Source organism: Amblyomma americanum, chromosome 2 (assembly GCF_052857255.1).
Source record: "Amblyomma americanum isolate KBUSLIRL-KWMA chromosome 2, ASM5285725v1, whole genome shotgun sequence".
In the NCBI taxonomy this organism is placed as follows: Eukaryota; Metazoa; Arthropoda; class Arachnida; order Ixodida; family Ixodidae; genus Amblyomma; species Amblyomma americanum.
In genome coordinates this window covers 56,576,739-56,588,780 of record NC_135498.1, presented here as the reverse complement: position 1 = coordinate 56,588,780, position 12,042 = coordinate 56,576,739, and the positions used below count along the sequence as shown (strand labels likewise).

Here is a 12,042-nt window from a genome sequence, read left to right as displayed (position 1 = left end):
ATTGCCATCCTCTCTACCGTTTTTTTTTTAATCGATGCACATACGACGAGTGCAAGTTTATGGCGTTCAGCGAGGCATGTCCATCTCTGATACTGCACTGACTCTGCTCACTCCCTTAATTGGTGGAGTTTCAGTGACACGTCAGATATTTATATGGCCCATTCTGTATTTGCGTTCTTTGGAGACAGGCTGACGCTACTCTACAGTCAGGGTGAGCAAGATGTAATGGAAGCTGTCCCATGCATAGAAAGGTTGTTTTTCCGATTTGTGTGTTCACGGCTTCCATGCGGATGGAGAGAAAGAGAGAGAAATATGCTTACTGGGCGGTTTCTTCACACTTGTCTGACGTCACTGATGTATAGCAGCAGGTCAGGGCAAAGGATAATAATAATAACTGTTTTTTTTGGGGGGGGGGGGAGGGGGAGGGAAGGAAATGGCGCAGTATCTGTCTCATATATCGTTGGACACCTGAACCGCGCCGTAAGGGAAGGGATAAAGGAGGGAGTGAAAGAAGAAAGGAAGAAGAGGGCTCCGGAATAATTTCGACAACCTGGCGATCTTAAACGAGCACTCACATCGCACAGCACACGGGCGCCTTAGCGTCAGGACATAGGAAAGGATACAGAAACGAAGAAGATGGTAACGGCTGGGATTGGAGACGAAATAGATGTCTTTCGTAGCATCTCATGGATGAACACTGGGAACGAGAGCAGAATGTCATCGCCGTGTCGCATACATCGTATCCCCCTGGACCGATCTCCATCTCGTAGTCTCTTGTCTTTGGAATGTCCTGGTGCATACAAATAAAATTCGGTCTTTTGCAAAGGGCGTACGTTGCATGGGAGTGGTAGACATTGCAGCATGGTGACTCCGGGACGTTTACAGTTTGCTCGGAATAGTGTGGGGATGGAGTATCGTAGCTGACAATGATGCATATTAGGGTCCTTTTTTCTATTATTTGCAAGGTGCAGACCTTGGATAATGAGCATGTTAGTGCTTGCCTGAATAGCGCGGCGTGCTTTCGAGGCACACAGCCAGATGTTGGCAGAGTTACGTCATAGATCTGCGCGAGAAGTCAGCGCCAACTGCGTTCGTTTGGGCAGGCAGTGAAGGTTACAGCTTATACCCTGGGCCACTGCGGAGCAACACAGATCCTGAACCACAGCGAGACGTCAGTTTCCTCAATGATCGCATCAATTACTGTTCGACAGATCGAGCTATGCGAGTTTCATGCCCAAATTACTGCGTCAACAGCTGCTCAGTGAGGCAAGCGAAAGTGAAAACTCAGCTTTTCGAAAACCCGCCGCAGTGGCTCAGTGGTTAGGGCGCTCGACTACTGATGCGGAGTTCCCGGGTTCGAACCCGACCGCGGCGGCTGCGTTTTTATGGAGGAAAAACGCTAAGGCGCCCGTGTGCTGTGCGATGTCAGTGCACGTTAAGGATCCCCAGGTGGTCGAAATTATTCCGGAGCCCTCCACTACGACTCCTATTCTTCCTTTCTTTCACTCCCTCCTTTATCCCTTCCCTTACGGCGCGGTTCAGGTGTCCAAAGATATATGAGACAGATACTGCGCCATTTCCTTTCCCCAAAAACCAATTATTAGTATTATTATTATTATTTTCGAAAACGGCTACGGTGCCTTACTTCTCAGTTCTCACAGTAATTCTCGCTGATAGCGTCACCTATAGGTGACGTTGAGAACGAATTCGGAAGGAAATGAACCGAAATCACCGATGAAACCAGCAGAGCCGTTCGTCACCGCGGGGTCACGAGAACCGCGGCCGATCGGCACAAGACCGAGACGTCCTCGCGCAGCCAGTCGCCTCGTGTCCAGCGTATACGCGCGCTCCAGCGGCCATCAGCGCGATGCCGTCCTTCATAAACAAGCCCGGCCCGGCGTTCGCGCTTCGCCGACCCCCGGCGCCTCTCTGCGTGGTGGCACTGGCGTGCTTGTATTTTTAGGGCCGCTTTGTGCGCGCTGCACGACTGGACACGCCGGTCGCAACGGTCAGAGGGAGCTGATGTCCAGTAAGAGGCGCTGCTGGCGGCGCAGGGAGGCTGGGCACGGCACCCACAGAGGATATGGGATAAAGCGTGGTGAAGATGTTGTGCTAAATACATGCGACGCCATGATGATGTTGCTGTCATGGTTGTCTGCAGAAGCATCACCAGCATGATTTGCTTGTTAATAGAATTCATTAAAGCTGCGAACTGGGCGAGTTGGTATTCATTCATATTTGAACAGCGCAATAAAACAACGGGACACAACGAAGAAAGGACACCACAAGCGCTGACTCGCAACTAGATTTTTAATTCATGTCCAAGCATCTTAAATACTAAGAACGCCAAACACAAACAAGAGGGAAAAAACCAAAAGAAAAACGACACAAAGCTGCTAATCATGCCCACAAAGGTGACAATCAGCACGAGCGCGAGACTACACGTCTTGGCTCGAAACATAGAATGTTTCACAGAAAAGAGATGAAAAACTTCAGCTATCTGCATGCTTCAAGAAGCGCAGAAATTCGTTTGAACATGCTATCTTCTAAGCACTTCTATCTTAAAAAAACTACAAACGGATGACGCCTCTAAAATTCCATTTCATAGTAACTAACTGCCATGTAGGTCTAAGCTACGATCCCGCTGTCTTGGAAGATGGACTTTGCAAGGCTGGTAGAGCCCGTTTGCCCTCAAGACAGCATCTTAGCTCCATGCTCTGAAACTGGGGCCTGAAACTAAAGCCCCCGCGGCCTGTAACTATCAAGAGGTTTCTTGCAGTAGCTGTCATCGCCTTTATAAAAAAAAAATTCAGTGGGTGTACATGGGAGTGCGGTCTCCGCTTTGGCTCCAGAGCCGGTGTATTAACGACGTAATGCTTCTCCCCGCTCCTAAAAAGTGCATTGTTTGCTGTGCCTAAATAATTTTCACTGGGCAGTCCACTAACAGGAGCAAACTTTCCTGGCTTATTTATTTATTTATTTAGTACATACTGTTGGCCTCACTTTGAGGCCGTAACAGGATCGGGTTTACATACATATGAAAAAGTGCGAAAGAAAAAAAAGAAAAAGAGAAACAGCAGAGAAGGAACTTTTTCATTTTACACAAAGGTACACGTAAACGCACATGGTGATACTGTTGTTAATAATTTTCAAGATGGTTTGTAAGCTTCGATACAAATGCTTCAGGGGACATCTGGTTCACAATTTCTGGAGTCAACATATTCCACTCATGAATCACATGTGGGAAAAATGAAAATTTGAATGCATCACTACGGTATCTGTATTCGGATAGGTGTTTTTCATGTTTTGTTCTTGTGACACGTGGTGTTAGGCTCAAACAGATATCTAGTCTTATCAAGTTTTGGGCGATCATTCAAAAGGAGGAACAGAAACTTAACCCGCAGCAGTCTGGCTCGTGTGTGGATTGTAGAGAGGCCGGCTTTTTGCAGAGGCAGTGTGGGGGATTCATGACGACTGTATTTGTTGAAAATAAATCGGACTGCTTTTCTCTGGACACTTTCTAATCTATCAATATGTTGTTTAGTGTAGGGCAGCCAGGTAATAATACTGTATTCTAGCACAGAAAGAACAAGTGAAATGTATGCCAAAAGTTTTGTTTCCGGTGAAGCAAGTCGAAGGGAACGTCTTATCATGTAAAGAGCAGAATGCGCCTTTGTGGTAATGTGTGTCACGTGCTCGTTCCATCGTAAGTCCGAGGCAATAATAACGCCAAGATACTTGAACTGCTCTACCTTTGTGAGTGTCTTCTGTTCGATTTCATAATTGTAATTTAATGGCTGTTTCTTTCTAGTGACTGTCATGTAGACAGTTTTTTCCAGGTTGAGGGCCATCTGCCAGTTGTCACACCATTTCGATACAGAGTGCAGTGAGTTGTTTAGGTCAATTTGGTCGGCAGGGCTATTGATTTCTTTGTAGATGACGCAGTCATCCGCGAACATGCGTACTGTTGCATCGATATTCTTGCTCAAATCATTAATAAAAAGAAGGAAAAGAAGTGATGCAAGCACTGACCCCTGTGGCACGCCAGAGAATACTGCCGCCAAGTCCGACTCGATGTTTTCAAAGAATACAAACTGGTGACGACCATTTAAATAGGCTTTTAACCAATTAGTTACTGTACCATTACCAAGGAAGTGAACTAGCTTATAGTGAAGCTTAGGATGAGATACCCGGTCGAAGGCTTTTGACAAGTCAAGGAAAATCATATCTGTTTGCCCCCCTTTATCGATTGTCATAGCTAAGTCATGGACCGTTTCTAGTAATTGTGTCGTCGTAGGCAAACCTTTTCGGAAGCCATGTTGATTGGGAATAATTAATTTGTGGTCTTCAACAAACGTTGTAATGTGCTTCAAAATTAAATGTTCTAGGATTTTAAAGACCGTAGATGTAAGAGAAATAGTACGGTAGTTGGAAACATTGGCTGGGTCTCCTGATTTATGTATCGGAATTACCTTAGCTGTTTTCCGATAACTAGAATAAGAGAAAAATAGCGCAACCAAAATCAGCTTTAGCTCGTATGTACTATGAAGCGACTCGGGTTATTAAACAAAAAAACGTCTGCTGACGTTGGCGATACCCGCTAGAAGGCCAGTGCCGACCCTCTTCCGAAGATTTGAAGAACTGCACGAAAGAGACACGCACGGAAAAGAGGCAAAGACGCACACAAACGCCGTCCATGTCTCGTTCGCGCAGTTGTTTCTTCGAATCTATAATAGACCACCTAGCACAAAAAGTTCTACTGAAGGCTCTTCCGAAAGAAAATAAGTGGTAATGTTTCCCGCTAATGTACAGCGACAAAAATCCTTCAGGTGTGCCGCCTTATATTGCAACCTGCAGCAACTGCTGCCTTAAAGTAAAATTATAAACGATGTCGCAGATTGCTGTATCAACATCGCGGAGAGACTAGGGTTTTGTTTAACAGCGAGCGCCCACAAGGATTTCACTTTTTAACATTAGCGGCCGCCTTCCGTTCGTCAGACGAGGAGGCTGTGGATTAGCTGAAATGAAGTAACCTGAATGGGCTGCGAATAACCTGAATGACTTGGGTAAGCTTACTCTATGGGAGTAAAGGCTGCTGTTAGATGGCCGGGTTAATGTCTGTGGCAATACATTTCCTAAAAGGCTTAAACCCGTAGCCTATTTAGTCCTTAATTGCTTAAACTGCACTAATTCACGCGTTATAACCTGATTTTTGCCATTTGGACTTAACAGAACACGTTCGGTACCATTCTGCTTGATGACGCAGGGCCTGACGCCGACGCTGGTGCTAGCCGTGCTGTCGTCTGCAGTGGGATCCGCCTTCCAGCATGGCTACCACCTTGGCGTCGTCAACTCACCGCAAAAGGTGCGAGATGCGGACGCGCAGTCGCTGCACATGCCTGATCCACCGGCACTGCTGGTGTAGTGATTGCTGATGACGGGTGCCAACAGCCACAAGTTGTGCGAAGTCACGCACGCACGCATGTACACTCCAAACCCAAATACGCCTATATGGGTGTAAAAAGGGAGTAACCTGTCCTCTAGCGCACTCCGTATTATAAAAAGGAGTGCACTAGAAGACAGCTTACTGTCTTCATACTTCTTGGTGTTTAGAGTGTACTCACAGAGCTACCACGAGAGGGACGTATTGCACAGCACTAGAACGCACGTGCAGGCTAATGCCGTATGCTCAATGCTGCATTGTTCAAGTAAAAGAGTGCAGGATTTGGTAACCAAGGTACTTTCTTTCCCGTTCTAAGTGGCTAGCGTTTTATAATGGGCACGAACGCAGCTCGCGATCACGAACGAAGGTCTGCAGGATCTCTCGTGACATACCAGGCTTGTATAGTATTGCTGACAATTGCGTTTATTTGGTATCCGAGTGTTCGTCCGTTGTATCTGCTCTGCCGCCTGCTCTTTTCAGCCAGCAGATGGGCGGTCCATCTTTTACCTTGTCACGAACTAGACCGCGAAATTCCCGCCGTGTTGGTCTGCCTTTAGCAACAGCATTAATACTGAGGCAGTCCCATGAACCTCGAGATTATATTTGCTCCCAGGACAACGGAAGTGCCAGTCAAAGAAATGGTACTCTTGCTGCTTAATAACCACACTTCACTTTCACTGTCAATACCAGCCAATACGCGTGGACGAAGGACGTCGCATAGCCTGATCTTAAGGATTCAGCTAAAATTGAAAACAGCTGAGCAAGCTATGGAAAGGAAGTTGGTAGGTACGCCATTAAGAGACAGGAAGAGACCATAGTGGGTCAGCGAGCAAACGCGAGTTAATGATAATTTAGCTGAAATCAAGAATAAGGAACGGCCACGAGCAGGGCAATTAATGCGCAGGCAAAACAATCGGTTGGCTCCTAGGGTAACGGAGTGGATTCCAAGAGATTACAAGAGTGTCAGCGGGCGGCAGAGACTTAGGTGGGCGGATGGGATTAGGAAAGTTTGCAAGGGAGGTCGCCGCAGCTGCCACTGGACATGTTTAAGTAGAGGGATATGGGGAGACCTTTGTCCTGCAATGGACGTCGTAGACTGATGATGATAATGATGAAGTTGCCTTTTAGCGAGCAATGAAGGAAAACGAAAATTCTCGAGGGACCACGGGGACTTGAGCTCCCTGCCAGCACTGCTCTTGAAAGAGAGAGAGATAAATGCTTAATACAAGAAAGGCACGCGTCTCTGGCCGGCTACTCCCCAATGAGAAAGAGGACAAGAAAGGGCCAGAAAAACAGAGTGAATATGACGGATGATGGTGTAATAATACGATGAACCATGTGAGGTCTCCAAGAAGGCATTATGCTCACCTCCACGTTCACACAAGCTAGCAGACATTCCATACAAAGCCTTAACTTGGGCCTCAAGGACCTGATTCTTGTTGCCAGACATTTCAGTATTTATAGCAAAGCCGAGGCCATGACGAGATCATCATTTCTGCTGCTGCTACGTCCCTCCTTCTCTTTAGTTTGCTACACCTTTCAGTTCGTCAAATGCTGTTTGTGGCATCGTGAAAATCGCGAGCGAGAGCCTTTATAAGAACATAGCAGAAAAGAAAAAAATAACAATCACTTCCAGATTTGTGGGCTCTGTCCTAGATGAAAGGTTGACACCTGTAGGTGCAGCTTTACGGTGTGCAGCATAGCGGTGTATACTCTGATATCTGAAACCAGTGTGCGAGAATCATTAAAGCTTTATCATTGCCACTGGGAGGCTCCCTTGTTCCAAGCCTTTTGAATATTCTGCCACTACAATTCTGAATGTAATCGATGTTTATTTCCACATTCTTTAAAAATGGTGTAGACCTTCTGTCAGAATTCCTCTTTGTCATTTCCTCTATTATTTTTTCACAAATGTCAACAGGCAAGGTCTCTCAGATATCGGTAGGCACGGTATCAGTAGGTCTCTTTCTTCGGGACTCAGGATCAAACCTTGGCAATTTCTCTGTTATGTGTGTGGGTCATTTCAATGTAGGACAACAATAACAGCAAGATCCGCACTTGGACTGCAGACTTCCAGCTGTGGTGGCGGACTGCATATAATAAGCAATATGCTGTCTCTTTCTTAAGCCAGTTGTGCCAAAAGCGGTGCCGGCAGGGCAGTACTACCCGATTTATCTTGTAACCTTCTCTAGCGAATGGCCCCTGCTGCAGTAGTGAACACCAAATCGTGTCCAATAACTCAACGTGGGTATGATCCACTTCAACAGAAGACAACAGCAGCAGCAGCTGCATATCTGGCTGTCAGCCTCTGCACCCCATGGGTGGTGGAGTGCATCTAGTAATGACCCTCGTCTCGTCGCCCTCTGCAGGTGCTGGAGTCGTTCATCAACGACACGCTGGCGGAGCGCTTCGGCGAGCCCGCCACGCACGGCGCGGTGACGCTCGTGTTCAGCGTGTTCGTGGCCGTGTTCTGCGTGGGGGGCATGTTCGGCGGCCTGCTCACCGCCTGCGTGGCCGACCGGTTCGGCCGCAAGGGCGGACTCATGCTCAACAGCGGACTCGTGTTCGCCGCCGCAGCGCTCCTCACGTTGGCCAAGGGCGCCGGCTCTTGCGAGCTGCTCGTCATCGGCCGCCTCGTCGCCGGAGTGAACGCCGGTCAGCAACTCTTGTTCCTCCTTGTCCTCTCTTCACACTCGCGCACGATTAGTTGCAACTCAAGTGTAGGGTTGAGGCGAGCTAGTTGGTACCTGCTGGATGCTAACAGAGATAGCTGAGCAGGGATGCAAGAAACCAGAGCCAGATGTGACACAGGTGTTAACACCCCATCCGCACCAACGCGCTGGGTAGCAAGCACGAGGGTGGAGTGACAGGTGGTGTGGTGGCAGGTTGTAGCAGAGCGAAACGCCACCTGCCACGGCGAAGAGGTGGCGTGTGAAGAGGTGCGCTCAAATTTCGCATTACCGACTATTGTAATCATCTGTCATATTTTTTAGTTTTAGCTTCTACATATGCACACGTGTTTGCGCCATCATACCCGTCGACGATATGCACGTCTCTTGCGCACGTACACATGTAACGTATATTTAAAACCGCTGCATTTTATTTTTTCTTTCTAATTTTCTTTGCTACTTTTCTTTCTCCTCCTCCCATTTCTTGCATCTTCTCTTTCTAGTCTTGGGCAGTCACTGTGCATTCCTGCCCATGCATCATTTATTCTGAGCTAATAATAATAATAATAATTGGTTTTTGGGGAAACGAAATGGTGCAGTAACTGTCTCATATATCGTTGAACACCTGAACCGCGCCGTAAGGGAAGGAATAAAGGAGGGAGTTAAAGAAAAAAGGAAGAGAGAGGTGCCGTAGTGGAGCGCTCCGGATTAATTTCGACCGCCTGGGGATCTTAACGTGCACTGACATCGCACATCACACGGGCGCCTTAGCGTTTTTCCTCCATAAAAACGCAGCCGCCGCGGTCGGGTTCGAACCCGGGTACTCCGGATCAGTAGCCGAGTGCTCTAACCACTGAGCCACCGCGGCGGGTATATTCTAAGCTGCAGATCTTGTGTTCGGGTGCGCCGTTTCTACGATAGCTGGTAGCTTTTAAATTTGCAACTTTGGGATCGTCAGCGACGCCTGCGGTTGTCGACTTCGCAACCGCTCCGCTGTTTGACGAGCTCACTCCAGGGGATGGTACAAAAGGTTTCGCACTGGCAAAGATAAAATGCTGGGGCGTGGGAGGGGCATGCATCCTGTATGTCTGACTGCCAAGTAGCGATTAAAAAACAAGCGCCAGAAAGTTGGAAAATATCCCGGGAAGTTAGGGCATGTCCGGCGCTGGAGGACGGCTGGGGGGATATTAATGGCAGCGTTTCTGTCGCGCAGTAGGCTTTATCTGGCTGGTAATGAGGATAATTATGGTAGCTGTCGCAATAATCATGTTGAGTGGAAGTTCCCGGACTTCCTGTTTTTATATTGGTAAGTGACTGGTCGTTGAGAAGAGTATATTCCAGTGTCGTGTGCTAGTCTCACAGTGTACGGGCAGAGAACTCGAGACTTGTTTACGGAATAGTGCACGTGCCGTCCGCTGGGGAGCGAAGTAAACGAAGAGCTTGTCGGGTTCATGGCAGGATGCACATTGTCGTCTCTGTGCAGCTTGGGTGCTCGTGTTTACGCACATCATTTTCTCCCGAACGCAACACACGTCGATCTCCGCAGCGTGTTCTATGAATGAGGTTACAAAGTTTGCGCGGCGAGTTAGCAACGCAACCATTATTTTTTTTCTGTTGGGTAAATATCTCAAAAACTTGTATGTTTCGAGCCATTCTCTCAGTGCTGTGTGGGGCTTAGAAACTTGTTTTGCATTGATAATTTCAATTGCGCGAGTGCCATGACCGCATGCTCGCGCTCAGCGACCTATACACCCTTTACTCTTGTGTAACTGTATGGTTGCGGAATAGCCAGACAAGCGGAGCTAGCTGCTTCAGTCCAGAGTACTCAGAATCGTTCCGTTGGCGTTATTCAGCAGCGCGTTGGGTAATGCACGGCGCACAGCCGTAGTCTGAACAAGACACGTATTCTTTAGGCCTGCTTCCCCTTTGATGAAGGGGACTGAGCCAGCAGCAATGTGTGATGCGAGCCACGGGACAACACAGGCAGCGGGCGGCTACATAAGACGTGCTTAGACTGCGCATATCCAGCGCGTATATCTGCCGTCGCCGCAATCACCACTTGAAGACACTCTTCCGAGTTGCACTATCTTGCCCGTGAAGTGGCACTCGATCGCATCTGCCGTCGCTTTTCCATCGCCGCTGTTTTCGGGGAACGCACATGGAGACCACACAGCAAAGTTCAACATGTGGCGCTGTTCGGTCCATACCAAAGTCCGGTGTCATGACGTGCTTAACTAGAGCTTCTGGTATGTACGGAGGATTTCAGGTGGTGAAGTGGGCACGTAACCCACAAGATAGTTAAGTTTTGACCAAGGAGGAATAGAGAGAGAGAGAAAAAAAACTCTATTATTCGTCCTACATCCGGGTCACTAGCACTGATTCAAGCAGGTGGGTTGAGGCGGCATCCCGACACGGTGGGATAATTACCCACCACGTAGGCAATGTTGGGCGCCAAACACGGCCATATAAGAAGCAGGGAGTTGTGAGAGAGCCTGGTTGAAAGTGGTTTGGATGTGTTGGCAGTCCTAGAAGGTATGGGTGTTATAAGGGTATCAGTCCCAGCATATGCACCTGGGGTTGCCGGGACTCTCGTGGAACTAAGGCATGTAGCGGTCAGTGCGGAGAGTTATCAGGAGCGCTTCGCCAGTACGTGCTGTCCTGATGCGAGAGGGATAGGTACGATGCGTGGAAAGTGAACTGGTTGTGTCCCCGCCCTTTGAGAAAAGAGGATGCGTTGCTGCGACCTCTGTGGGCATGACATCATCCATCTAAAGCTGTTCCTCACCTTAGTGGTTCCATCCAACAACAGACTGCGTGTGACCACTTCAGCCCGGGTGCCACCTAAAAGGGCTTGTGGCACGTACGCCGCCGGGTGACGTGCGGAAAGGCGCGAACCTTTATGTGTTTCACGGTATATGCGGTGACGTGCTGTATTCTCGTCACCGCTAAGTGTAGCAATATCTGTCGAGTGGGCATTTTGCTTTCCTTTTTATTTGCCGCTGGCTCACACGCGCCGCTTCTTGCCGCAGATAGATATCGCAAGTCAGTAGGTCTTGCCCCTATCATCGTCTCAAACTCCTCGTGAGAAATGGTCATCTCGAGAAGCTCAAAGCCGTTGCTTGCACGGAAGACCCCGCTTGACCCGCTTAACAGATAGCTGGAATTCTCGGCGCTCTCTCGAAGAGTACCCAGCACTCCAATGCGCAGAAAAGTGTTCAAGAGCATTCCAAGGGGCCGGCCTCCGCAAACGCACGGCAAGATTGCGAGGGCGTGCACCAGTGGCCGAGCGGTCAGTTGAGTCGGCGGGGGTCCGCAGTACGCTGAGGACCCGTGCGGGTTGCAAGTTTGTTGCTTCAAACACAACACGAGGGTATTAAGTTTTCTGTGTGTGTTACGCAATCATCTCGACGGTTTATTGGCGGTGGCGCCCCCCTGCTGAGCTTAAAGGGGCTGTGAAGGGGGTTTTAATAAAGTTGCGGCATGCCTGGGATATCGAAGCACGCCGCTTCTCGAATAGTGTCCAGCAAGGATTTTTTAAATGCGCTTTGTAGAAGCTGAGTTATCTGTAGTTAAAATTTGAATTTCAGTGCTTTCGCGCCTTTCCCTCTCCTCTCCTCACTTTTTGCACGCTGGAAGGTAGGCGCTCCTTCGCCGACCCCCTTCTGGGAGCGGAGCTTCCCGACCCGCCGGAGCTAAGCGGCTTATTGGCCGCGGCCACGGTAGCTGCCTGACGTCTGAAATAATAAAACCAATGGCCACCTCTCACCTTGTCTACGCAGATGCGGGGGTCGGAAGAGGGCGCGAACATGCAAAAGTCGCCAGGAAGGGCTCGCCAACTTTGACGCGTGATGGTGGGTCGTCTGCTGCGTGTAGAAGAGTAATATTTGGCTCTGGTTTTCATGGAAACACAGTGCAGTGATTAAGTGAGTT

General features: G+C 48.7%; 1 protein-coding gene across 1 annotated transcript in view; it reads left to right on the top strand.

The window, feature by feature from the left end:
• The window catches only part of LOC144121296 (solute carrier family 2, facilitated glucose transporter member 1-like), a 40,707-nt gene that overhangs the window by 6,224 nt on the left and 22,441 nt on the right, over positions 1–12,042 (top strand). Inside the window, exons 2-3 of the mRNA XM_077654435.1 lie at positions 5,267–5,365; positions 7,813–8,098. Coding sequence (XP_077510561.1) covers positions 5,267–5,365; positions 7,813–8,098 — 385 coding nt within the window. The remainder of the gene's footprint in view (positions 1–5,266; positions 5,366–7,812; positions 8,099–12,042) is intronic.